The sequence below is a fragment of the Sapajus apella genome, unplaced genomic scaffold (assembly GCF_009761245.1).
Source record: "Sapajus apella isolate SASKATOON/1434 unplaced genomic scaffold, GSC_monkey_1.0 scaffold89, whole genome shotgun sequence".
Lineage (NCBI taxonomy): Eukaryota > Metazoa > Chordata > Mammalia > Primates > Cebidae > Sapajus > Sapajus apella.
Genome location: NW_022437029.1, coordinates 2,589,685 through 2,617,376, shown reverse-complemented (window position 1 = coordinate 2,617,376; position 27,692 = coordinate 2,589,685). Strand labels below are relative to the sequence as shown.

Here is a 27,692-nt window from a genome sequence, read left to right as displayed (position 1 = left end):
ATTAGGAAGGCCGTGCCCAAAACAAATAGACAAAAAACTCAGGCTTTACAAAGCTAAACATAGTCTTTACCATACAATCCAGCAATTGTGCTCTTAGGTATCTACCTGATGAGTTGGAAATTTATTTTCACACAAAAATCTATACATGAATGTTTATAGCAGCTTTGTTCATTACTGCCCCAAACTAGAAGCAATCAAGATGTTTTTCCATAGGTGAATGCAGAAATAAACTGTATGCCCATACAATGGGATATTGAGCAATAAAAATAAGCTAGCAAGCCACAAAAAGACATGGAGGTATATTGCTAAGAGAAAGAAGCCAGTTTGAAAGGGCTATATATCATATGATTTCTGGAAAAGGTAAAACTATAGAGATAGTAAAAAGATCAGTGGTGGCCAGAGGTTGGGAGTTGGGAGGATAAACAGGTGAAGCACAGGTGATACTTAGGGCAGTGAAACTATTCTGTATAATACTGTAATAGTGGATACATGACATTATCCATTTGCCAAAACCTACAGAATTTCACAACATGAAGAGTGAAAGCTAGTGTAAACTATGGTGTTTAGTTAATGTGTCCTGTTGGTTCATCAGTTGTGGGGGACACTGTGTATGCTGGGAGGAAGGAGCATATAGGAACTCTCCATACTTCACAATCAATGTTTCTGCAAACCTAAAACTGCTTTAAGAAATAAAGTCTATTAATTAAAAAACAAACAAAAATAGGTTGGGTGCCTGTAATCCTAGTACTTTGGGAGGCCAAGCTGGGTGGATCACTTGAGACCAGGAGTTTAAGACCAGCCTGGACAACATGATGAAACCCCATCTCTACTAAAAATATAAAAATTAGCCAGGTGTGGTGGCAAGGGCCTGTTGTCCCAGCTACTCAGGAGGCTGGGGCACAATAATTGTTTGAACCCGGAAGATGGAGGCTGCAGTGAGCCGAGATTGCACAACTGCACTCCAGCCTGGGCAACAAAGCAAGACCCTCTTAAAAAATTTTTTTTAAAAAAAGTAAATGGAGGGCTTAGTATTATCTAAAAGAATAATATGTACACATAAATCAAACAGAAAAAGCTGAAAGATCCAAAGTAGCAATGATTAATACAGAAAGTGAAAATGAAGACTGACATGGTGAGCGCCTGAGTAGGAAGACCCACTGTTTTCTCAGGACAATGGTGAGGTACAAACACATATATACAAACCATAAGCAGTAATAAATGGATATAAATAATAAAAACTCACTACTGTGAAGGTCAGTGACACAAGTGAGAGAACAATTTTATTTTTAATAATCACCATTTACACAAATCCCACTATGCTTTAAACTCTGTACCACCACCTACATCCACGTATAATTTAATGTAACATTTTTCAATATTATGAAAATAGGTACCACTTAAAACATATTTTTTTTAAAACAATGCTAACATTAAAAACAACAAAAATCTCTGTTCTTACTTTATCTGGAATTCTTGATTTGGTGAATTTGTGACGAATCCAATCTGTACAAATAAGAGACTCCACATCTTTTGCCACGGTCTAAAATATGATATAAATCATTTGTTTTTTAAGAATTCTGTCTAGTACAGAAATCCATACCCACCAATCTTTAGGTAGCAGAAATCTGTTCCAACCTACCTTGTAATTATTAAAGGTATATCGTAGTTCCCAAACTGAGTGAATTCATCCCATCTAAGCACTAACATAATATAAAGCTAAAGGCATATAAATTTAGACTTTTAGACCATGAATTGGTAACTGTTTTCTGTAAAGGACCAGATAGTAAATATTCCCAGCTCTAAAGCTATGTAGTCTCCATTGCCAAAACTCAGCTTGGCCATTATAGGGTAAAAGCAGTCAGACAATATGCAAACAGGTGTGGCTATTTTTCAATAAAATTGTATTTACAAAAAAATAGGTGGCAGGCTGAATTTGGCCTAAAGGCCATAGTTTATCAACTCTTGCTCTAGATAATGTGCAATAATTCACATTTAACAAGATAATATAAAAGAAATCCAAAATGAGTTTCTAGTTTCCTTTCTAGTCCTAACAATGTCATCACTCCCAGTTCCCATCTCTTGTTCCTGCTCTACATTCCTCCAGTCCCATTTCTGTCAGGTTACTGAAGAAAAAGGATTCACTGCCAACCTTTCATACCAGGATACTGCTCTGGGAATGGGCAACAGTCATTCCCCTCATTGCCTCCCAGCCTTTCCTGCATTGCAGAGATGGCATAAACCGCTAGAAGAGAGGCACTGGGTTGAGTTCTGCTGCCTACTAGCAGTGAGACATGAGACACTTACCGTCTCAGAAGGTCAGTTTCCTCAGCTCTAAAAAGTAATAATATTGACCTCACAGGATTAATCTGAGGTTAAGGTAATATACATAAAGCCCCTTACATTATTGTCATCTACAGCCAGGAGCAGGTCTACAGGCGCATCTAGGCTCTGGCCCTTATGAGTAGATTAGACTGCACCAGTGCACTTTCTAAAAGCAAGTGTAGAAGGAGATACATGAAAATACTAACACTGATGGTCTTTTAGAGATTATTTATCTTCCTTCTGATTTTCTATAATTTTCTAACATTTTATTATTGAAAATGTATTCCTTCCATAATCGAAGGGAAAAAACCTAAAACTTTAAGATAGACCAAGGGGAATCAATGACAGCCATTTTTTATTGGCAGGTTTTCCAGAAAAAGATATTTTTTGATTCTAGATCTTTAGGGATAAAACTGCAGATAAACAATAAATAAGCAAGATTTACTTCCAACATGTCAAAAATTTCAAAACGGAACTGGCAAAAGAACGTAACTTGCCTATACGTTTTGTACTGACAAAGAAAAAAATTCATATGGGGTAGAAAAGAAGTCATGAAAAGAAATACTTACCTGTAGTCTGCCTGTGGGCCTCTGAGCAACTAAGCGCAAAATCCCAGCCATAAGTGTAGTGATTGCTCTCTTTAGAGGCTGTGAGAAGAAGCAGACCCATCAGTCTTGGAAATGAACAGGTTTCCCCTTCTCTAGTATTAAAAAACTACGCAGCAAATTAATTGTAAATGTGACTGAAGTTTAACAGTAAATTAATAATGCCGTTATTTTAATAAGGGCAAGAATTGATTTAGAAATAATGTTTTATTCCACCACAGGTAGTAATTATACACAACATTAACCACATCCCATTTTCACCAAATGAGTCAGACCTGGATTGATTCCACAAAACTGGGAAATGAGAGTTTACTATCATTTAAAGTGTCTTCTTCAACAATGAAGGCAGATAAAGAATGCTTTGTCATAGAATCACAGAAAATTAAAAACCTAGAAAGGACTGAAGAAATCCCAACTCCTATAATTGGAACTGACTGCCCATGCTCTTACTTTATGAATGAGGATCATGAATTCCAGAAAGTTCAATAATTTATCTAAGAGCATCCAGTTATCAATAGAGTAAGCAGTCTAGAACCCCATTCTCCTAATTCCTAGGCAAGTGCATTTTCACTAAATCATAACATGTTTCTGTTAAAAAATAGAACGTTTTTGCTTATTTGTCTTTTTTTAAACTATTCTCAATGCACATGCATTGCATCTAAGACCTAAAAAGGCCGTATTTATTTAATTATACATGAAAAAACTATAGCCTTCTATACTGACTTATACTGAAAGCAGAAAGATTAAGTTCATGAACTACAAGTATCTCTCCGACAGGTTAATTAATTTGTGTTACAACTTTTCCCTCAGAAAAGAAAATACCTGTCTTGCAACTGAGTTATTCTACAAAGCACCTAAAACAGTACCTGGCATGTGGGAAGCCCTCAATAAATGGCAACTTTATTATTAAATTATTACAAAGCTAATAAGAATACTGTTAACACTGCAGTCCCCAACCTTTTTGGCAATGGACCAGTTTTGTGGAAGACAATTTTTCCATGAATAGGGAGGGGTGGTGGGGAAGGATTCAGGATGAAACTGTTCCACCTCAGATCATCAGGCATTAGATTCTCATAAGCAGCATGCAACCTAGATCCTTTGCATGTCCAGTACACAATAGCATTCATGTTCCTATGAGAGAATCTAAAGCTGCACTGCTCTGACAAGAGGCGGAGCTCAGGTGGTCATGCTCACTCAACCTCAGCTTGCTGGCTGCTGTACCACCTGGTTCCTAATGCGCCACCAAGTGGTCTGGGTGTGAGGCGTAGGGGTTTGGAGACTTCTGCTCTAACACATTAAAATAGGTTAAGTGTTGTAATTCAGTGTCCCGCAGATTCTAGCTCATTCAAGTTCTGCAAGTCTTTCCTGTGATGTGGAAAAGCAAAGGGAACTCTGAGAATCAATGCAAGATGTCTCCTGTAAAGAGCCAGAACTCAGAAACATTCCTCAGCAACTGAACCTATCTAATGCTATATTATTTTACCATACTTCCTCCTCTCAAGGTTAGCATTATGTATTAATCCAACTTATTTAGCTTCACACTCTAAAAAATCTTTTTTATCACTTAGGTCTCAACAAAATCCTAACTGGACTTCTGCTTTTATCCCAATTCCCCTAATATCTCTTTTGTATATCAGCAATAAATCATCTTATTAAGTCTTAGATCATGTCATTCTGCTCAAAAATCTTCCAGAGAGCCAGGATTCTCTGTTGAAGTGGGAGGTTACACATAAGCAAAAGGGAAAGGCTACAGTGATCCTTATATACTAGATTGGCATTAGAACTCATGTTTAGCTTAATATAGATATTGAGGGGTATAGAAATAATTATAGATATGCATGTATACATGGGCTAGCTCTGTCAGCTGAGAGGATGTAAAGCAATAGCAGTTAGTAGCAATGAGCACACCCAAAGCCAGATCTGTAATCTGGCTCGAATTTCACCTTTTCAATGAGGTTTACCCAGGTCACTTCGTTTAACATTTTCACCCACACCCTAACTGTCTACAATCCTAATTCCACCTTACTTTTCTTTCTATTGTGTTTATCTTCTAACCTAACTTAATTATCTGTTAGGTTTGTTGTTTCGTGCATGTCCATTCAATACCATGCTAATTCCATAGGACAAGTGTTTTTAGATCCTGTTGTTTTTGGTCTGTTATATTCACAGAAGTATCCCAAGCATCTACATAAAGCGGTGTCTACCCTATAGTCGCCACATAATATATTTTTGCAGAATAACAGAAGTTTAAATATTTACAGACTTTAGAAGGTGTGACAATCAAAAGTTACAAGTTTTTAGAGACAGTCTCGCTATATTCCTGCTATTGAACTCTTAGCCTTAAGTAATCCTCAATTTTCCCAGTAATTAGAGCTAGGTGTGTGTCACCACGTTTGACTCCAGGAATACGTTTTAATAAAGTAAAAGTTATTATTAATTAGGCACCTGACTCTTGGACCCTGAAACAATTATCCTGTCTCCTACTGTAAAAATAGGAAAATATCAGGCATCACATGAGAAGTATGATCCCATTTCTATTTTTTTTTTTTTAATATCTGCGAATGTGTGTATTCACAGAAAAACTCTGGAAGGTCGTCAGAATAACATTAACTCACCCCTGGGGGTATGAAAAAAGGCGTTTTTCCTCTCCCCCTCCACCAACAGGTAGTTCTTTTTGTCTTTTTACAAGGACCATGCATGCAACAGGAATGTTAAAAAGCGATTTCTTTTTCTAAACTGACAATGTATGTAATTATTAAAGGGAGAAAAACACTTCTGAAATGCAAAACATAGAATCACTATTGCAGAGATACCAGAGATCTCTGAAGGCTGGAAGCGTGTCTCTTCTCTGAACTCCTAGTCCCTAACAAGTAGTAGGCAGTCCTCATTACTGCCTCCTGGCCAAAAGGGCAGAACAAACAGCTTTCGGTAGGTCTCCATAAAAATGGTAACAAATCAGTTTTTAATAAAATGGAAAATATTCTAACTGCCAACTCTGGAATGTTTGCATTATAAAATGAAGCAATACAAAAATAAAGGCAATTTTCTGTCTTCATTTAAAAAGGAAAAGTAATCCTAATTCCCAATGGCAACCCTAAGTTATGAAGCAGAAGCACAGAAAAATGCTGCTTGGGTTCCCTTTCCCAAGCTGCCCGGCCTCGGCGGCTCAGTCCTTGAGCTCCAAGAGTCTAGGCACAACAAGCCGCGTGGCCCTGGATTCTGCGAATTGGAAAACAGCATAATGCAGACCAATGGCCTTTCGGGAGCCAATGTGACGGGATCAGCCGCAGATCCATTAAGGTCGCCGTAACCTGCCAACTCAGAACGCAATAGGGAAAATCAATTAGGTCTGCAGAGGGTTCCTGGATATATACACTTGGCTAAGAATGCAGTACTTTCGGCCACTCATTCCCCACTCACCAGCACCTACTAAACGTTCATCCCTGAAGTTTTCCACCAAAGGGAAGCAGAGCAGAGGAAGAACTACAAAGTGCTACACCCAAAGCCTGCCGTTGCAGTCAGCGCGACCTGCGAACCAGAGCACTTTTGTTCCGGCGAAATCCCTCCCTCTCAGGAAACACCCTAGAAAGAGAGCGCAGGCGCATGGGTGTCACATGACCACTTCCCGGAAGCGCAGCAGACCCGCCCAACTTCAGCCAGGGTTGAGGAGGAGGAGAGTTCCCGGAGTTATGGCGAAGTCTGGGATGGCGCAGGATCCGGAGAGCACAGCTGCAGTCACTGTGCTAAAGCGGGCGGTAGAACTAGATTCCGAGTCGCGGTATCCGCAGGCTCTGGTGTGTTACCAAGAGGGGATTGATCTGCTCCTGCAGGTTCTGAAAGGTGAGCAATGAGGCAAGGCGGGGAGGACCTGAGGAAAAGGAGCTGGTTCCTGCTGTGTCTGGGAAGTGAAGGAGTTAAAAACAATTCTTCCACACCGCAAAGAAGCAGTTAAATGCAGAAGGTGGAATATTCTACAGGATAACTCGGTCTCTTTGTGTGTGTGTGTGTGTGTATATTTTTATTGCACTTTAAGTTCTGGGGTACATGTGAAGAATATGCAGGATTGTTGCATAGGTACCTACATGGCAATGTGGTTTGTTGCCTCCGTCCCCATCACCTATCTCTGGCATTTCTCCCCATGTTATCCCTCCCCAACTCCCTACCCGCCCCACTGTCCCTCCTCGAGTCTCCCCAACAGACCCCAGTGTGTGATGCTCCCCCTCCCTGTGTCCATGTGTTCTCATTGTTCAACACCTACCTATGAGTGAGGACATGCAGTGTTTGATTTTCTGTTCTTGTGTCAGTTTGCTGAGAATGATGGTTTCCAGATTCATCCATGTCCCTACAAAGGACATGAACTCATCATTCTTTATGGCTGTGTAGTATTCCATGGTGTATATGTGCCACATTTTCCCTGTCCAGTCTATAGTCAATGGGCATTTGGGTTGGTTCCAGGTCTTTGCTATTGTAAACAGTGCCGCAATGAACATATGTGTGCATGTGTCTTTATAATGGAACAATTTATAATCCTTTGGATATATACCTAGTAATGGGATTGCTGGGTCAAATGGTAATTCTATATCTAGATCCTTGAGGAATCGCCACACTGTCTTGGACAATGGTTGAACTAATTTACACTCCCACCAAGAGTGTAAAAGTGTTCCTATTTCTCCACATCCTCTCCAGCATGTTGTCTCCAGATTTTTTAATGATGCCATTTTAACTGGCAAGAGATGATATCTCAATGTGGTTTTTATTTGCATGTCTCTAATGATCAGTGATGATGAGCATTTTTTCATGTGTTTTTTGGCCTCATGTATGTCTTCTTTTGAAAAATGTCTGTTCATATCCTTCGCCCACTTTTGAATGGGGTTTTTTTTTTTTTTTTTTTTTTAAATGTGTTTTAGTTCCTCGTAGATTCTGGATATCAGCCCTTTTTCAGGTGGGTAGATTGCAAAAATTTTTTCCCATTCTATTGGTTGCCACTTCATTCTAATGATTGTTTCTTTTGCTGTGCAGAAGCTCAGGAGTTTAATTAGACCCCATTTGCCTATTTTGGCTTTTGTTACAATGCTTTTGGTTTTTTTATCATGAAGTCCTTGCTTATGCCTATGTCCTGAATGGTTTTGCCTAGATTATTTTCTAGGGTTTTTATGGTGTTAGGTCTTATGTTTAAGTCTTTAATCCATCTGGAGTTAGTTTTAGCGTAAGGTGTCAGGAAGGGGTCCAGTTTCTCCTTTCTGCACATTGCTAGCCAGTTTTCCCAGCACCATTTATTAAACAGGGAATCCTTTCCCCATTTGCTTGCTTTTGTCAGGTTTGTCAAAGACCAGTTGGTTGTAGATGTGTGGTGTTGCTTCCATGGCCTCTGTTCTGTTCCATTGGTCTATATCTCTGTTTTGGTACCAGTACCATGCTGTTTTGATTACTGTAGCCTTGTAGTATAGTTTGAAGTCAGGTAGCATGATGCCTCCAGCTCTGTTCTTTTTGCTTAGAACTGACTTGGTTATGCAGGCTCTCTTTTGGTTTCATATGAAGTTTAACATGGCTTTTTCCAGTTCTGCGAAGTGAGTCATAGGTAGCTTGTTGGGGATAGCAATGAATCTATAAATTACTTTGGGCAGTATGTCCATTTTCACAATATTGATTCTTCATAACCATGAGCATGGAATGTTTCTCCATCTGTTTGTGTCCTCTCTTATTTCCTTGAGCAGTGGTTTGCGGTTCTCCTTGAAGAGGTCCTTTACATCCTTGGTTAGTTGTATTCCTAGGTATTTTATTCTCTTTGTAGCAATTGTGAATGGCAGTTTGTTCTTGTTTTGGATCTCTTTAAGTCTGTTATTGGTGTATAGGAATGCTTGTGATTTCTGCACATTGATTTTGTATCCTGAGACTTTGCTGAAGTTGCTTATCAGTTTCAGATTTTGGGCTGAGAAGATGGGGTCTTCTAAATATACAGTCATTTCATCTGCAAATAGAGAAAATTTGACTTCCTCCTTTCTTAATTGAATACCCTTTATTTCTTTTTCTTGCCTGATTACTATATTGAATAGGAGTGGTGAGTGGGGGGCATCCTTTTCTAGTGCCAGATTTCAAAGGGAATGCTTCCAGTTTTTGCCCATTCAGTATGATATTGGCTGTGGGTTTGTTGTAAATAGCTTTTAATATTTTGAGATATGTTCCATCGATACTTAGTTTTTTTAGAGTTTTTAGCATAAAGTGCTGTTGAATTTTGTTGAAGGCCTTTTCTGTATCCACTGAGATAATCATGTGTTTTTTGTCTTTGATTCTGTTTATGTGGTAAATTGTGTTTATAGACTTGCGTATGTTGAACCAGCCTTGCATCCCCGGATGAAGGCTACTTGATCATGGTGGATAAGCTTTTTGATGTTCTGTTCCAATCGGTTTGCCAGTATGTTATTGAAGATTTTTACATCTATGTTCATCATGGATATTGGCCTGAAGTTTTCTTTTCTTACTGAGTCTCTGCCGGGTTTTGGTGTCAGGATGATGTTGGTCTCATAAAATGATTTGGGAAGGATTCCCTCTTTTTGGATTGTTTGGAATAGTTTCAGAAGGAATGGTACCAGCTCCTCTTTGTATGTCTGGTAGAATTCGGCTGTGAACCTGTCTGGCCCTGGGTTTTTTTTGGTTGGTAGGCTATTAATTGCTGCCTCAACATCAGCCCTTGTTATTGGTCCATTCAGGGTTTCGACTTCTTCCTGGTTTAGACTTGGGAGGGTGCAAGTGTCCAGGAATTTATCCATTTCTTTCAGGTTTAATGGTTTATGTGCATAGAGTTGTTTGTAGTAATCTCTGAGGGTAGTTTGTATTTCTGTGGAATTGGTGGTGATATCCCCTTTATCATTTTTTATTGTGTCTATTTGATTCTTCTCTCTTTTCTTTTTTATTAATCTGGCTAGTGGTCTGTCTATTTTGTTGATCTTTTTGAAAAACCAGCTCCTGGATTTATTGATTTTTTGAAGGGTTTTTTTGTGTCTCTCTCTCCTTCAGTTCTGCTCTGATCTTACTTATTTCTTGTCTTCTGCTAGGTTTTGAGTTTTTTTGATCTTGCTCCTCTAGCTCTTTCAATTTTGATTATAGGGTGTCAATTTTAGATCTTTCCTTTCTTCTCATGTCGGCATTTATTGCTATAAATTTTCCTCTAGACACTGCTTTAAATGTGTCCCATAGATTCTTGTTGGTTTCGAAGAACGTCTTTATATCTGCCTTCATTTTATTGTTTATCCAGTCAACATTCAAGAGCCAGTTGTTCAGTTTTCATGAAGTTGTGCGGTTCTGAGTTAGTTTCTTAATATGGAGTTCTAATTTAATTGCACTCTGGTCTGAGAGACTGTTTGTTATGATTTCTGTTCTTTTGCATTTGCTGAGGAGTGATTTACTTCCAATTATGTGGTCAGTTTTAGAGTACGTGTAATGTGGTACTGAGAAGAATATGTATTCTATGGAGTTAGGGTGGAGAGTTCTGTAAATGTCTATTAAATCTGCTTGGTCCAGATCTGAGTTCAAGTCCCGGATACCCTTGTTAATTTTCTATCTCCTTGATCTGTCTAATATTGACAGTGGAGCGTTAAAGTCTCCCACTATTATTGTGTGGGAGTCTAAGTCTCTTTGTAGGTCGTTAAGAACTTGCTTATGTATCTGGGTGCTCCTGTATTGGGTGCATTTATATTTAGGATCATTAGCTCTTCTTGTTGCATTGATCCTTTTACCATTATGTAATGCCCTTCTGTGTCTCTTTTGATCTTTGTTGGTTTAAAGTCTATTTTATCAGAGACTAGGATTGCAATTCCTGCTCTTTTTTTGCTCTCCATTTGCTTGGTAAATCTTCCTCCATCCCTTTATTTTTAGTCTATCCTTGCATGTGAGATGGGTTTCCTGGATACAGCACACTGATGGGTTTTGACTTTTTATCTAATTTGCCAGTGTGTGTCTTTTGATTGGGGCATTCAGCCCATTTACATTTAAGGTTAATATTGTTACGTGTGAATTTGATCCTGCCGTTTTGATGCCAGCTGGTTCTTTTGCCTGTTAGTTGATGCAGTTTCTTCATTGTGTTGATGCTGTTTACCATTTGGTATGTTTTTGGAGTGGCTGGTACTGGTTTTTCCTTTCCATGTTTAGTGCTTCTTTCAGGAGCTCTTGTAAGGCAGGCCTGGTGGTGATGAACTCTCTGAGCAATAGCTTGTTTGTAAAGGATTTATTTCTCCTTCACTTATGAAAAGCTTAGTTTGGCTGGATATGAAATTCTAGGTTGAAAGTTCTTTTCTTTAAGGATGTTGAATATTGGCCCCCACTCTCTTCTGGCTTGCAGGGTTTCTACTGAGACATCTGCTGTGAGTCTGATGGGCTGGCTTCCCTTTGTGGGTAACCCGACCTTTCTGTCTGGCTGCCCTTAGGATTTTTTTCCTTCATTTCAACCCTGGTATATCTGACAATTATGTGCCTTGGGGTTGCTCTTCTTGAGGAATATCTCTGTGGTGTTCTCTGTATTTCCTGGACTTGAATATTGGCCTGCCTTGCTAGGTTGGGGAAGTTCTCCTGGTTAATATCCTGAAGAGTATTTTCCAGCTTGGATTCATTCTCTCCGTCACATTCAAGTACACCTATCAAATGTAGATTAGGTCTTTTCACATAATCCCATGTTTCTTGGAAGCTTTGTTCATTTCTTTTTACTCTTTTTTCTCTAATCTTGCCTTCTGGTTTTATTTCATTGAGTTGATCTTCAATCTCTGATATCCTTTCTTATGCTTGGTTGATTCGGCTATTGAAACTTGTGTATGCTTTGTGAAGTTTTCATGTTGTGTTTTTCAGCTCCATCAATTCATTTATATTCTTCTCTAGGCTGTTTATTCTCGTTAGCGTTTTGTCAAATCTTTTTTCAAAGTTCTTAGTTTCTTTGCATTGGGTTAGAACCTTTTTTCAAGGTTCTTAATTTTTTTGCATTACAATAGGACATGTTCTATTAGCTCAGAGAAGTTTGTTATTACCCACTTTCTGAAGCCTGTTTCTGTCAGTTCATCAGACTCATTCTCCATCCAGCCTTGTTCCCTTGTTGGTGAGGAGCTGTGGTCCGTTGGAGGAGGAGAGGCATTCTGGTTTTGGTTGTTTTCATCCTTTTTGCGCTGGTTTCTTCCCATCTTTGTGGATTCATCTACCTGTGGTCTTTGTAGTTGGTGACTTTCGGATGGGGTCTCTGAGTGGACGTTCTTTTTGTTCATGATGAAGTTATTTCTTTCACTTTTTTAGTTTTCCTTCTAACAGTCAGGCCCCTCTCCTGTAGGATTGCTGGAGGTTCACTCCACACCCTGCTTGCATGGGGATCACCTGTGGCAGCCTCTGCATTCTTGCTGGGAACTGCACTCCAGAGCTGTTCCTATTCGGCCTTCTTGGCTCTTTTAGATCTTTAACAGATCAATGTCATTTTTTAGGCAATGTGGTTTTTTTTTTTTCAAAAACTATCTTTAATTTTTAGAGATGCAGACCAAAGTGTTTTGGAAAGAGATGCCATTATGTCTGTAGTTAATTTTCCTTAAGCAAAAAATTTTTTAAACTGAAGCAAATTGAGCAAAAATGCTAATTTAAAAAATCTAGGTGATGGGTAATAGGGATTTTTATTATATGATTATTTTTAATTTTCTGTTTAAATATTTGCATTTAAAGCAAGCCAAAGTAAAATATAGCAATAGAAGAAGAAAAGTTTTTCTTTTTTTTTTTTTGAGACAGAGTTTCACTCATGTTACCCAGGCTGGAGTGCAATGGCGCGATCTCGGCTCACCGCAACCTCCGCCTCCTGGGTTCAGGCAATTCTCCTGCCTCAGCCTCCTGAGTAGCTGGGATTACAGGCACGCACCACCATGCCCAGCTAATTTTTTGTATTTTTAATAGAGACGGGGTTGACCAGGATGGTTTCGATCTCTTGACCTCGTGATCCACCCGCTTCAGCCTCCCAAAGTGCTGGGATTACAGGCTTGAGCCACTGCGCCCGGCCCTGAAAAGTTTTTCTTTAATGGATGAAGTTTGTTGTGAAAAATGTGCAGGGTTGTGGAGGGGACAGTGAGACTTTTCCTAATATGTAGTTATTCAATGTTGAGAAATACCCAAATATCCTTAACATCCAGTACAATCTTGGCTCACAGTAGATACTCAGTATTTATGTATTAAATTGATAAGACGCCCTGGCACTCCTGGTCTGGACTAAGATCGCTTCCTCTGTGCTTTCTAGTTTAAGCTTGTTATAATTAAAGTGTTACAGAAGCTTTGAGGCAGCAGAGGGAGTCCTTCATGGTTTGGTGCTTTAGTCAGTAGTATAAACGTTGCCTGAGGCATTATTTGACGATAATGATGACAACAGCAATAAGCGTAGCTATCACATTTCAGTGCTGAGTGCCAGGCACTGCAGAGAACATTAAAAGCATGATCTTGTTTCATCCGTACCAATTGCCCTATCAAGTAGGAGTTGATGGTATTCTCATTTTACAGCATAAAAAGTATTGTAAGCTTTCAAGTTCTGTCACTAGGAGGTGGTAGAGTCACAGTTGGAGCAGGTGGTAGAGTCTTAGTTGGAGCCCAAGGCCTCAATGACTGGTATACCGAATCCCCAAAGAGAGATGGTATATTGGGTTGGTCAGGCAGAACACTGCTCAAGTTTTGGCTGCTCTAGGAATCTCAAGCAGGAGAATCACAGTTCTGCTCCAGTGTGCTTCACTGATCCCGTAGAGGTTACAGAGACAGTGACATGACATAGATGGGTTAAGACCCAAAATGCAAATAGCGCTAATACATAAGTGCCAGGAGAGAGATATCTATAGGTAAGTGCAATGAGGATTTAAACAGTTAAAGGTCATGTGAGGGTGGAAAGGTAGAGGTGGAGTTTGATTGGGGCTTTGGAGGAAAAAGAATTTCAGAAGTCAGAAATTCATCTAAGAGTCTTCAAATTCTGCCTGTCCTTACCAAATAAGTAGTTAAGTTTGATTGAGCATGCGTCTGAAGAGGAAGAATGAGAGGTAAAAGTTTAAAGGTAGATAAGGGCTTGGGTCACATCGTGGATGGCCTTGACTACCAGGAGATTTTAACTCATTTCCCAGGTAAGGAGAAACCATTTAAGGTTTTTACAAAGGAGTAACATAATTGGAGTTGCATTTTAGGACTGGTCTCTTTCAGGAATATGCTCTTTCTCACAAATATTTGCATGACATACTCTCTCTTCTACTTCAGGCCTTTACACAAATATCACCTTCTTTGTGAAGCCTCCTGATCTCCAGTATACAATTATAACCCTATCCCAGTGCTCCCTGTCGTCTTTCATGACTTTATTTAATAGCACTTATTTCAGCCTAATATACATGTTTCACCAATTTATTTTTATTGTTCTCTTTCTTCCTACTTGAACAATAGAGGAGAATTATGTCTGTTTTATTAACTGCTGTATCTACAGCACTTAGAACAATGCCTGGCATGTTGTTAGTTGTCAATAAGTATTTCTTGAAGAAAGGACTGAATATGGCAAGGATGTAAAATAGACATTAACCTGTAGAGACTGAAGTAAAGCAGATCAATTAAGGAGCTCCTGCTGGGATCAAAATAAGAGGTGAGTATAGCCAATATAGAAAATGTATGGAGATTCCTCAAAACACTAAAAAGAGAACGACCATCAATCCCATTACTAGGTATATATCCAAAGGAAATGAAATCATTACGTCAAGGAGATATTTGTACTCCCATGTTTACTACAGCACTATTCATAACAGCCAAGATATGGAATCAACCCAAGTGTCCATCAGCAGATGAATGGATAAAGAAAATGTGGTACATATACATAGTGGAATACTGTTCAGCCATATAAAATGAAATCCTGTAATTTGAGATATGGACGAACTTGTAGGAAACTGTTAAGTGAAACAAACCAGACACAGAAAGACAAATACCACATGATCTCACTCATATGTGGAATCTGAAAATGTTGGTATCATAGAAGTAGAGAGTAGAATAATGGTTACCAGAAGCTGTGAAGTTAAGAGGAATGGGGAGAGGTTGGTCAAAGGGTATAAAATTACAGTTAGAGGCCAGGTGCAGTGGTTCACACCTGTAATCCCAGTACTTTGGGAGGCTGAAGTGGGCAAATTACTTGAGGTCAGGAGTTTGAGACCAGCCTGGCTAACATGGTGAAACCCTGTCTCTCTCTCTCTAAAAAAAAAAAAAATTACAGTTAAATAGGAATAAATTCTGGTGTCCTATTACACAATAGGGTGACTATATTTAATAATATGTTGTATGTTTCAACATAGCTAGAATGATTTTCAATGTTCTTACCACAAAGAAACAGTAAATATTTGAGACAATAGACATGCTAATTACCCTGATTTGATCATTACACAATGTTTACATGTATCAAAATACCACATTGTACCCCCTTAATATGTATAACTATCATGTGCCAATTGAAATTACATAAAACCTTTAAAAAAAAAAAGATGAGATGTGATAAAGGCCTGATTGAACCAGAGAGATGATACCAATATTAAGATAAGAAGGGGGCACTGGCATATGATTAGATACTGGACTAAGGTTAATGGGAGTCAAAGATGGCTGTAAGGTTCCAAGCCTGAGAAAATGTGGCATAATGATTGAAGGATGGGTCTATGTGTGAGACATTGCCAGCTGATAAGGACAATGACTAAGACTACTACATAGTTTAAAGCCTAGCAAGGCTGAGGAAAGGTTGTGTTTTGCTTTTATTTGGGCAGGAGAGGCATTAGGGAAAGCTAGAATGAGCTCTGTGGAATCAAAGTTATCAGCATGAACTTATGGTTTTTTTTTTTTTTTTTTTTTTTTTTGAGACGGAGTTTCACTCATGTTACCCAGGCTGGAGTGCAATGGCGCGATCTCGGCTCACCGCAACCTCCGCCTCCTGGGTTCAGGCAACTCTCCTGCCTCAGCCTCCTGAGTAGCTGGGATTACAGGCACACGCCACCATGCCCAGCTAATTTTTTGTATTTTTAGTAGAGACGGGGTTTCACCATGTTGACCAGGATGGTCTCGATCTCTTGACCTCGTGATCCACCCGCTTCGGCCTCCCAAAGTGCTGGGATTACAGGCTTGAGCCACTGCGCCCAGCCGAACTTATGGTTTTTAATATTTATACAGATGGATAGAAACAAATATAGATGTATGTATGAGTAAGCCTACATATACTTCCTAGCTGTATTGACTGAGAGGGTCTAGGAGTAGTGGTGGGACTTCCCCAGTAGAAATGAACACGCCTGGCACTCAGATTTTGGTTTCTCAATACCACTCTTCAATAAACGTGACTGAGGCTGCTTGGAAAAGTGTATTTCAGGGTTGGGGGAAAAAATAAACAAGATGAGTTTTAAGAAATCTTTCGGCTTCCCTGGGCCACATTGGAAAAAGAATTGTTGTGGGCTACATATAAAATACACTAACACAAATGACAGCTGATGAGCTCACACACACGCCCCTCATAATGTTTTCATAGAGTTTACGAATTTGTGTTGGGCCTTGTTCAAAGCTGTCCTGGGCCGCATGCAAGGGTTGGACAAGTTTGGTTTAAAACATCTTGTGGCTGTGCATGGTGGCTCATGCATGCAATCCCAGCACTTTGGGAGGCCAAGGCAGGTGGATTGCCTGAGCCCAGGAGTTTGAGACCAGCCTGGGCAACATGATGATACTCTGTCTCTACAGGAAATAGAAAAGAAATACAAAAATTAGCCAGGCATGGTAGTGCGTGCCTGTAGTCTCAGCTACTTGGGAGGCTGGGGTGGGAGGATTCCTTGTGCTTGGAAGGCAGAGGTTGCAGTGAGCTGAGATCACGCTGCTGCACTCCATCCTGGGCGACAGAGCCTGACCCTGTCTCAACAAAACAAAACAAAAACAAAAAAATCTTACATCAAAATGTAAGGACATATTCAATATCGATGGGAGCTTGACAGAAGGACAGAGGAACCAACATGAAGGAGATATCAAAGCTGAAGCTGATACAATTTGAGCAGGAAAATATAGTATTGGATTATGACTCATAGAATAAAATAAATATTCATGAGCCCATACTCTTTAATTGAATAAACAGATTGAGAAGGAATTATGGAAATAGAAAACCACCATTTTGCAAACATCACAGTCATAGTTGTTGCAGGCAAGGACCATCAATAGATGTTAAAATTAGTGCGAGAAAGAGTAATGAGAAGCATGATATCTTTTCATAAGGTACTTACAAATTACAAAAAAGAAAATAGTGATTTTACAGTGGAGAAATCTGAACTACACCTTTACCAAGTGGTCAAAGTTAATGTCATCAGTAGTAAGACATATCAGCATCATGCACCCACTGAGCAAGACACATCACTTCTGTGATTTTCTTACCAAAAATGCATAAACCAAGTCTAATCATGAGAAAACATCAGACCATCCAAAATGAGAGACATTTTACAAAAATAACTGACCAATATTATACTTAAAGGTCAAGGTCATAGACGGCAGAGAAAGATTAAGGAACTATCACAGCTTGGAGGAGACTAAGGAGACATAACTAAATGCAATGTGAGATCCTGGACCAGAAAACAAACTTTCATTAATGGGAAAATTGGTGAAATTCAGATAAGGTTTGTAGATGAGTTCATAGTATTGTATCAGTGTTAATTTCCTAGCTCTGATACTTATAGTATGTTTGTAATATGTTAACATTAGGGGAATCTAGGTGAAGGAGGTTATCTGTGCCATTTTTGCAACTTTTCTGTAAATATAACATTAACTGAAAATGCTTTTTAAAATGAGAGATTAAAATGAAATTATTATGGAAAATATAAGCAATGTCAAAAGGAAGGAAGGGAAGGAACAAGAAGTGATTTGGTGACTGATTTGGAAGGAGGAGTCGTTGGGGTAAAACTTTATGATCATGTGTATTCAAAAATAACACTTGGGGTAGCTGGAAAAATGACTGTGCATTAACCATAATGGGGAGGTCTGGAAGAAAAGCTGGTTTTGTGGAAGATAAATATTTGCTATCTTTTATTTATGCTAAAGCTTCAAACTTGTGGGTAATTAGGATAAAATAGTGCTCAGACATGAACTTGACATGTAATAAGCCACTTTCATCCCACCAGATTTGGTGTCCCAGAGATGAGACACAGTGTCAGGAGTTCCCACTCCTAAACTAAGCTACATCACATGCTTAGTGTAAAAATGAAGGTCTTGTATGTTCAAGACAAATTTGAACTTATTGTGTGTATTTGACTGGCAAACCATACTAAAGGATAGGCAATTTGTAGAAAACTTGAGACACTGAAAATAATGCCTGAATTAAACAGAAAAACTGTTTTGATAACTGATAATATATTTTTAACTTTTAGGTACCAAAGATAATACTAAGAGATGTAATCTCAGAGAAAGAATTTCCAAATACATGGACAGAGCGGAAAACATAAAGAAGTACTTGGACCAAGAAAAAGAGGGTAAAGAGGCTGTTTTAGAAAACATGTCCGTAAACTGCAGTGACTGTCCGTGTTTTCTGGCTCCTGCCCTTTGGAGCTCTGTGTGGTCTGGACCAGTCGTCCCTGGGAGCTTACAGGATTTACTCTGCCTTTCCACTCCCATACAGGAGTTGTTTTTAATCTTTTTTTTTTTTTTTAGTTGGGAGCAGGGATGTCAGAACCCCTTTGAACATCTGATGAAAGCTATGCATACTGCAGAATGTTACATGCCATTTTTAAGCAGTTCACAGATCCCTATGATGCTTATGTGTACCCTATGTTAAGAAATACTACAGAGGAATACTGAATGTAAATTGTGTATTTTATTTATATTTCCCTTTATGAAATGAACAAAATCATGAAAGAAGCTAAAGAAACTCTTAGGATTTCTCTCAGATTTTGTTGTGAATCAAAACACCTCAGGAGTTAAGTATTCCTAACGATTAGAGGTGAGGTAGGTATTGTTCCCTATTGATTATTAGTTCCCTGCTCCTAAGCATCCAGTTTACAAATGTCTGTAAATGGCCATTTCCACTCTTACCTGAGTGCACACTACTGCTGCTTGCCTATGGCCAAAGGTACTGCTGCCCTCAAAAGCCAGTGCCCCCAGGCCCCAGCTGTTCTTCTCTCTACTTTCTGCACCCCTTTCCCCATCTCTTCCCACTATTCTCTATCAATACATACCCTGGGGACCGCCACTGAGCTCCTTTGTTCTGTGGGAATAACATTATGTTTCCTTCACTCCAATTTGAAATCTAGAATGAAATTTTACTCCAAAACATTGATGAAATATAGTACCATTAGCATTGTGGTTTGAATACATGGAATTAAATTAGCCTCTGTGTGGCTAGCTTGGCTTAAAAAATAAGGCATTGTTGCCAACATTATCTCTGTGGAACTATTTGGAACAGAAGTGTGTGTGTAGTATAATTTAGGGGATACCATATAATTTAGGGACTACCATTAGGGGTCATATTTTTTTTAAAACCTTAAAGGTTTCTGATAACTTATTCAGTATTTATTTTGAATTAACAAAAGCAATAGATCTGTCCCACTGATCCTGTGACATCCCAGTCTTCAACTTGGGTTATTAAGAAGTACTATAAATTTCTGTTTGAAACTCTACATGTGCCAAGAAAGACTTCAGAGCTCCATATTATACTGTATTCATGTTTTTTTCTTTTTTTTTTTTTTTTTTAGGCAGAGTCTCCTCTGTCACCCAGGCTGGAGTGCAGTGGCGCAATCTTAGCTCACTGGAACCTCCACCTCTCAGGTTCAAGTGATTCTCTTGCCTCAGCCTCCCAAGTAGCTGAGACTACAGGTGCTCGGCAACATGCCCAACTAATTTTTGTATTTTTAGTAGAGGTGGGGTTTCACCATGTTGCTGGACTCAAACTCCTGACCTCAAATGATCTACCCACCTAGGCCTCCAAAAATGGTGGGATTACAGGCGTGAGCCATTGCTCCCGGCCCTGCATTCATGTTTAATATTCACTTCAGTAATTAGATTGCAAGACATAAAAAAACAAGTCTGAAGAGAAGGGCTAGATTGCTACTGAGTTATATAGCATGTGGTGCTACCCATGGTGACAGGAAGTTATTGGATACCCTTATGCATACACTACTCCCTTCAGCTAACTGCCTGGTCTATAGGATCTGGCTCAAGGACCTGTTCTAGGAAACCTCATTGGATTTTCCCCATTGCCTAGCCTCTGTGAAGGCAGAAATCACTAATGGAGTGGTTTGCCTTAAATACCTTTGAATGTGTAACATCCTGCAATGTGTATGATATTTAGTAGGCATTCAATAAATATTTGCTCAGTGAATAAATTTAAAAATTAGTATGTATCTGATGCTGATTAATCACTATATATAAAATACAAAATGTGTAAAAAATGGTCACTGGTTTTATTGTTGAAGCTTGTGTTTTATAGATGGAAAATATCACAAGCAAATTAAAATAGAAGAGAATGCAACAGGTTTCAGTTATGAGTCACTTTTTCGCGAATACCTTAATGAGACAGTTACAGAAGTTTGGATAGAAGATCCTTATATTAGACATACTCATCAGGTATGTGAATATACTAAAATGTAATGAAATATTCATTTCAATGTACTGTTAGTAATAATCCATTCTAATGTCTTTTAGCTGTATAACTTTCTTCGATTTTGTGAGATGCTTATTAAGAGACCATGTAAAGTAAAAACTATTCACCTGCTCACCTCTCTGGATGAAGTAGGTATCTGAAAGCACTTACTCTTTCTTAATAACTTTATTCACTTACAAGATGTAGTCCAGTCAAGGAAAACACAGATGCAGTGATTAAGCCAGATTTATTTCCTTGGGAATTAATTTATTATCTAACAGTATGCATAGCATGTCATGAAAAAAAATGTTATTGATTTTAGGATGCTGATTTTGTATTTGGCCACTTTGCTAAATGCTCTTATTCAAATAGTTTGTTAGTTTAGTCTCTTGGGTGTTCTAGGAGGCAGTTGCACTGTCTGCACTATGGATAATTTTGTTTCTTTACCAATTATTTTATCTGAGGGATGGTAGCATGATATGGTAGTGGGCATCTCTATCTTGGTTTTGACTTAAAATAGTAATGCTTCTAAATAATGATTTCTGTGATTGATTTCCAAAGAAGCCCACTCCACCTGGATGACAAACTATTCTAAACTACATTTAAGGAGACAGGATGGAGTTACATTCACATTAGGAAAAAAAAAAACAATTATCTTGATAAAAACAGTTGTTCTTTAAACTATCTCACATTGGTTGCTTCTTTGAGATAATTGAGATTGAAACTAGTATAGAACATTTCCATCTTAATCCACCTATGATATTCATTGTATAGCTTGGGGATAATTTAAGATATCAATAATAACTGAGGCAGATAATTGTAATTTTGCTATTAACAGGGCAGTGAGCAAGTGCAGCAAAGTAGGGGCCTGAAAGAAATAGAAGAGTCACTCAGGAGTCATGGAGTGCTGTTGGAAGTACAATACTCTTCTTCAATACATGACCGAGAAATTAGGTTAGTCTACAATAATGTTTTAATTTTTATTCAGTCTTTGATATATACTTTTAAAATGTCTCTTAATGTTTTATATAATTTCATATAAATATTTAATATTTATTTATAAATATTTAAAATTTAAATAAAACTCAATTTAGTAATTTTTCACTTTTGAGAAGAAAAAAACAGTTGGCTTACTTTGTCCAAAACTAAGCCAAGTGTTTTGTGTGTGAGTTTAATATTTCCTAATGGAATACTATTTACATGTTCTGTGTCATGTAGAAAGTGAATAGTTTTCTGTCTACTCAATTGTATATATAGTGTTATGATATTAGGATAATTTATTTTTTAGTGAACTTAATATTTACTTAATGTGGTTTTACATTTTATAGGTTATTAAATATTCTAGTAGGCATGACAATTTGCTGAGTCTATAAAAAAACAGTATATGCAGTTATTTTAGTGATGTCTTCCTTTTGTTTAACAGAGTGGTTATATGTTTATAGCAAGGGAACTCAGTTTTAATAAAAAAAATCACAAACTAAATATGCAAAACAGATGAAAATGCAGCTGCTATAGCAGAGGTCAGGGTCCAGAGCTCCTCCTGCACATTCCCCATCTCTAGGTAGGGGAACTCTTGAAACACCACGTTTGCCACCACTTGTTAGCAGAACATGAAAAAGTTTTGTCAACAAGCTGTAATTCAAGATTAAATTTTAATTGTTAAACTATCAAATAATTAAATCAACTGATTGTTTCTATGACCGTTTTCATTGTGAACACAGCTCATAATGAACCCCAGGTTTGATTCAATTCATGCCACTGGTGGAAGTGGTTTACTTTGTTAGGGGGAATTTTGCTGACAGTTAATACACTGCAGCTTTATTAAGTCTGACTTAAATGTCTTGAATATAATGCTATATACTAATTTCAACAGGTTCAACAATGGATGGATGATTAAGATTGGAAGGGGACTTGATTATTTTAAGAAACCACAGGTAGGATTTAATCTTATGAGTAAATGTGTAGCACTGTTTTTGTATTATTTTTAATGATACTCTTTTCTTCTCTTCTTAGAGTCGTTTTTCTCTTGGATATTGTGATTTTGATTTAAGACCATGTCATGAAACAACGGTGGACATTTTTCATAAGAAGCATACAAAAAATATATGATGGGCAGTAGCCTAATTTATATTATTTCTACTTTAAGTGAATATTGGATTTTTTTTTAACAGATCACTTTATAATGTATGAATTTAACAATAAACTTTTATATTTTTACTAATCTATAGATCCATTGTTCAGTTGTGGGAACAATCCTAAATATTTTTGTAAATACACTACTGAGTAGATTTACAATGTTTCTTTCAAGTAATACAGCTAATTTAAACATTTTACCAGCTTTTCTGTTATTTGGCTGTGGGATCATGTCAATAAATTATGAGCAACTATTAGGAAGATAAATTAGTTCTTAACTTTGTGGGAGTTTTGAGTCCAGGAGGGAAAGATACCATGTATTAGGGTGCTTTTAAAGAGACAAATGGAGCCTGGGCAACCTGTTTCTGCAAAAAAAAAAAATCAAACTGCGTCCCAGCTACTTGGAAGGCTGAGGCGGAAGGATCACTTGAACTTAGGAGGTTGAGGCTGCAGCGAGCTGAGCCTACACTCTAGCCTGGGTGATAGAGCCAGACCCTGTCTCAAAAAAGAAAAAGGAAAAAAACAAACAAAAAAAACCCAGATGGGCTTGGGGTCTAATAAACAGGAAAAAAATAAAATGTTAATTTTGTTACGTCTAAGATAATTGTCTTTAGTAAACATTTACTATCTTGCAATTGACCTCCATAAAGGCAAATCAACCCATTCAATTATCTAAATGTATTTTGCAGCTTATCCACTTTGGCTGGCACATTTGTAAAGCCCTGCGGTGGAGAATCAACTGTTCTGGGTAAGCTTTTCATCCAGATGCCAGTTGTGTGGCTGGAGACAGATTAGATTCCATGGAGACAAGCTGGAAGAGGGGATGTATGCTAGAGATAGTGGGCAGTCCACAGCTTAAAGAAAAAGCTACCAGTGTTCAGTATTGGAGAGTGCACATATAAATGTCACATCTGAGGACTATTCAACAGAGTTAAACAGTGTGGAGGACCAAAGATAGAGACCACGGGAATAAGGTTGGACAGAGTGGTCTTGTGCAAGCCTTGGACACTGTTTTGCTTTTGTGGGACAGCTAGTAGGTACAAGATAGAGCTGGCATAAAAGGACAGGAAGGGCTTCCAGAACAGTTCCTGATTTTGTTTTTTATGTTTTCAGGTTTAGGTGCTGATAATACTGAATCTGAAAAGTTTTAGATTCTTGCTAAGCTTTATCATATGGAAATTCAGGGTCTCAGGAAAACACTTGAACAAGTGTTGACCTGATCCAAAGTTCCTTTCTGTGAAGTATCTTAGCTCATCTTGCCTGGTGCCCAATGCCACATGGAAATGGAGTAGCTGTTAATTAAGGTGAGAACAAGTGTTAGGTCTCTTTACCTTCATGTTGAAATAACAATTCTGATCTAAAGCATATGAATCTGTTACTATGGAGAATTAGCAATCCACAACCCCATGTAATTAACTTTTATCCAACTCCTATTAAAGTCCTGGCTAAGACAGTGATATTTAAAGAAAAGAGTCTACAGACATGCTATCCATTCTAGATATTTGGAGTTCTATCCCCAGATCTAATTAGAGCACCAGAAGCCTACCAGGTGCAGTTTAAATATATCAAGAAATGTATAAGAACTATATGAACAACTATAAGCTTTATGGAAGGATATAAAAGAAAATTAGGGTAACTAGAAAGATAAATTATATTTCTGAATGGGAAGGCATAATGTCAGTTCTCTGTAACTTAATTTATAAATTAAATGACAAAAGACACTAACACTAGGAGACTTGCTTGACCAGCTGTAAAGACACAGCTATAATAATTTTCTTAAAAATGTGTGGGCATAGGCATGGGCAAACAAATCAGTGGGATAGAATAAAAGAATCCAGAAACACATTTGAAAGAGAGAAAGTAAATGTGTATGAATGGATATTTAATATATAATAAAGGTGACATTTCAAATTAGTGGAGATATTAAATGGTTGGAAAAAATACATTAAGGCCTCAATCTCACTCCACATACAGAAGTTTTTCTATAATGATGTTGACATATAAAGAAATAATTCTAAATGTATTACAGAGCTAATTAATGTAATATATATATATATTAAAATCCCACTTAATGAACTGAGTATAACAGAAAGCCCCAGAATCATTAAGGAAAGAGCAAAAGACTTGATCATGTAAATATATAAAACTTGAGTGATGGGAACCCTAAACTAAGTTAAAAAAAAATAAGAGATCAAATTGTAAAATTAGAAAGAGTCAGTATTCCTAATATATAAGGATGATGGCCACATTTTTGGCAGTGACCTTGACCTGACCTCGTTTAGCCTCCCACAGGGGCTTGGTCCTTAGAGCAATCTCTCCTGATGTACTACATCAATCAGTATACATCTTGAGCCAGATGCCACCCTATTTTTTCATTCTTCATGAACAAACTTCTTGAAAGTATACTCTCTGTATGTAGTTTTTTTTTTTTAATTTCCTTACCAACTATTCACTTTAACTCACTTCAGTCTGGCTACTGCCCCAATCACTCCACTGAAATCATTTTTGCTAAGGTCAATGCTGATCTCTATACCATCATATCCAATGGGCATTTTTAATCTTTTGTATTATGTGATGTTTCAGAAGCACTTGACCCAGTTGGCTACTCCCTTCTTGAATTCTTGACTTTCATGAAACATACTTTCTTCCTCCATTCTTCTTACCTTTTAAATACTGAAGTTCTCCCAAGCTAGGTATTAGATAGTAACCTCTTTTTTTTTTTCTTTTTAATTCACACTCTTTCCCTAAGTGATTACACAGTAAGTGTTCCTAGTAAAAAGCAACAAAAACTGCTCCTACCTGATGATATAAGTAAAAAAGGGATTTATTTTAAGAATAGTAGGTAGTTGAGGTATAGACTGAGACACAGAGGCTTTGCAGTGAAAAATCACATCTAGAATCACTACCCAGAATGGATCAGATGACACCCCTGCTGACACTGATGCAAGGGCTGGATGCAGCAGCCTACATCACTGACATCACTGGCACAGACACTACCACTGCCAGCCTCATTGCCTTTGTTACCCCAGAAATTCAGGCTCCTGTCGCTACTTCCAGAGAAGGGTTCTTATCATTCCAGATTTTCTGCATCACTAGTGTCTCATTCAAAGTATGGAGCAGGTGCATCTGATTGGCAGAGTAAGTCATGTGCCCACACTTGTGCTTCAAGCAAGGCCAGGAAAGAGTATAGTAATCTTTTGTTTCCATGGAAGGAAATAGGCTCTACCTCCTACCAGGTCTTATAAGGTAGAGAAGTCCCCAAACATATAAGGGGACTCATGCAGAATATTTAGTTTAAAATTTAAACTTTACATTATAAAAGTCCAAAATTATTTATTCTCTTGACTTCAAATACTTTTTATATGCTATCAGCCCTCAGATTTACAAATTAAGCCAAGACTTCTCCTTGGAGTTCTTATTCAACTGCCTATATGACATCTCAGAAGCACACAAACATTTCAAATATAATACACCCCAATCGAACTTTTTTATATATTCTCCTACTCCCCATGTATACTCCCATCCATCCAATCTCAAATAAGAAATCTAGGCATAAAGGCTGGGTGCAGTGGCTCACACCTGTAATCCTAGCACTTTGGGAAGCTGAGGCAGGCAGATCACCTGAGGTCAGGAGTTCAAGAACAGCCTGACCAACATAGTAAAACCCATCTTTACTCAAAATATAAAAATTAGCCGGGCATGGTGGTGCAGGCCTGTAGTCCTAGCTGCTTAGGAGGCTGAGGTGGGAAGATTACTTGAACCCGGAAGGCAGAGGTTGCAATGAGCTGAGATCACATTTCTGCACTCCAACCTAGGCGACAGAGTGAGACTCTGTCTCAAAAAATAAAATTATATATATATGAGCCATTACATATATATATATGTATGTGTGTGTATACACACACACACACCCACCCACCCACCATTTTGACTCCTCTCTCCCCCCATATGCAGACATTCAGAAATCTGGAACTCGAAGCCCTTAAAACCCTTCACCTGATGATATCCTCTCTGGAGAAACAAATGATATTACTGCAGTAAAGCACATCATATGAAGATTTTTGACCTTTCTCAGAAAATAATTTTCACATGTGCCAACAAGTGCAATATGCTCATGACAAATCTCTTCAAAGCTGTGTTTACTTGGTATTTAATATTGCTTCTAGATAACAAAAGGAACTGCCCATTAAACCTGCTAAACTGCCAATCATGTTTGTCCCAAGAACAACTTGAAAAGTAAAATCACATACCCCACCCCCACTCTGAGATAATCAGTGGTAAGCAAAACCCTGTGTCCATGCCTGCTCTTCCTAAAAATAAAAAAAGGAAGGGGCCTGGAACTGAGATATATTAAAAGAAATAACTCATAAAAAAAGAGGGAGCAGGGCATGGTGTTGAGCACCTGTAGTTCCAGCTACTCCAGAACCTGAAGCAAGAGGATCACTTGAGCCCAGGAGTTCAAGGCTGTAGTGAGCTATGAGCATGCCACTGCACTCCCGCCTGGGTAAGGGTAAGACCCTGTCTTGAAAGAATAGAAGGGGAAGGGAAAGGGGAGGACGGGGGTCACAGTGGGTAGAGGGGATCATTTCTGAAGGCCTCAACTCTCACCAAATCATGAATAAAAGTTTGTGACAAGAGTAGTGGAATTCTGAACTTTTCTCGAGTGGAAAATTTTGGAGTAAGTCCCCTCAAGAATAAAGGGTACTCAACCAGAGATGAATTAAATCTGACATCAGCAGAAAGATACATAAGTTGAAAATTATATATACCAAATTGGGCTATCTTCAATGATTATATGATCTTTCCTCCCAGCATCACTGCCAAAAAGAGTAGAAAATCAATTGTTTAGACTAAAAAAGTGGCTATGGTAGAAGGTCAAAGGAGAGAAGCAAATGAGAATACTGGTAAGAAAGCACAACATAAAGTAAATTTCAGGCTGGGATAGAAGGGAAATGATGCAAGGAGGGATTGGGGAAGGGTTAAGAGCTTAGAAAAGTGCAACGGCCTTGATTTTTAGTGGGAGAGAATAGAAAGATAAG

General features: G+C 38.2%; 2 protein-coding genes and 2 long non-coding RNA genes across 10 annotated transcripts in view; 3 read left to right on the top strand and 1 right to left on the bottom strand.

Annotated features, from left to right (window-relative positions):
- The window catches only part of MRPL30 (mitochondrial ribosomal protein L30), a 12,557-nt gene extending 6,015 nt beyond the window's left edge, over positions 1–6,542 (bottom strand). Inside the window, exons 1-3 of one of the 6 annotated variants that reach the window (XM_032255431.1) lie at positions 6,456–6,542; positions 2,892–2,969; positions 1,460–1,540 (exon numbers count right to left, since the gene is read on the bottom strand). In XM_032255431.1, the coding sequence (XP_032111322.1) occupies positions 1,460–1,540; positions 2,892–2,942 (132 nt within the window). In that variant the 5' untranslated portion in view covers positions 2,943–2,969; positions 6,456–6,542. Of the gene's footprint in view, positions 1–1,459; positions 1,541–2,891; positions 2,970–5,542; positions 5,664–6,301 lie in introns of those variants that run through there. The other 5 variants (XM_032255430.1, XM_032255432.1, XM_032255428.1 and 2 more) reach the window with 5 other exon arrangements.
- Positions 6,474–22,741, top strand: MITD1 (microtubule interacting and trafficking domain containing 1). 2 transcript variants are annotated; one of them, XM_032255425.1, is made up of 8 exons: positions 6,634–6,767; positions 17,425–17,566; positions 18,314–18,415; positions 20,368–20,504; positions 20,583–20,669; positions 21,359–21,474; positions 22,394–22,454; positions 22,534–22,741. In XM_032255425.1, the coding sequence occupies exons 3-8, from the start codon at positions 18,367–18,369 to the stop codon at positions 22,627–22,629; spliced, it is 546 nt and encodes a 181-aa protein (XP_032111316.1). In that variant the 5' UTR covers positions 6,634–6,767; positions 17,425–17,566; positions 18,314–18,366; the 3' UTR covers positions 22,630–22,741. The 2 variants fall into 2 exon arrangements, with proteins under 2 accessions (XP_032111315.1, XP_032111316.1); XM_032255424.1 differs by lacking the exon at positions 17,425–17,566 and having other exon boundaries at positions 6,474–6,767.
- LOC116534769 lies at positions 12,231–14,796 on the top strand. The gene is made up of 2 exons (XR_004261866.1): positions 12,231–12,647; positions 12,948–14,796. It is a non-coding gene; the product is annotated as an uncharacterized LOC116534769 (long non-coding RNA).
- A 412-nt stretch (positions 22,742–23,153) lies between the features above and the next one.
- Positions 23,154–27,028, top strand: LOC116534770. Its single transcript, XR_004261867.1, has 2 exons — positions 23,154–23,957; positions 26,608–27,028. It is a non-coding gene; the product is annotated as an uncharacterized LOC116534770 (long non-coding RNA).
- Positions 27,029–27,692: the final 664 nt, after the last annotated feature.

Coding starts and splice junctions, on each gene's coding strand:
- MITD1 (XM_032255424.1), top strand. CDS start 6,542: ATGACCACTTCCCGGAAGCGCAGCAGACCCGCCCAACTTCAGCCAGGG. Junction 6,768..18,313: donor GCTCCTGCAGGTTCTGAAAG/GTGAGCAATGAG, acceptor TTTAACTTTTAG/GTACCAAAGATAATACTAAG. Junction 20,670..21,358: donor TGCTCACCTCTCTGGATGAA/GTAGGTATCTGA, acceptor TGCTATTAACAG/GGCAGTGAGCAAGTGCAGCA.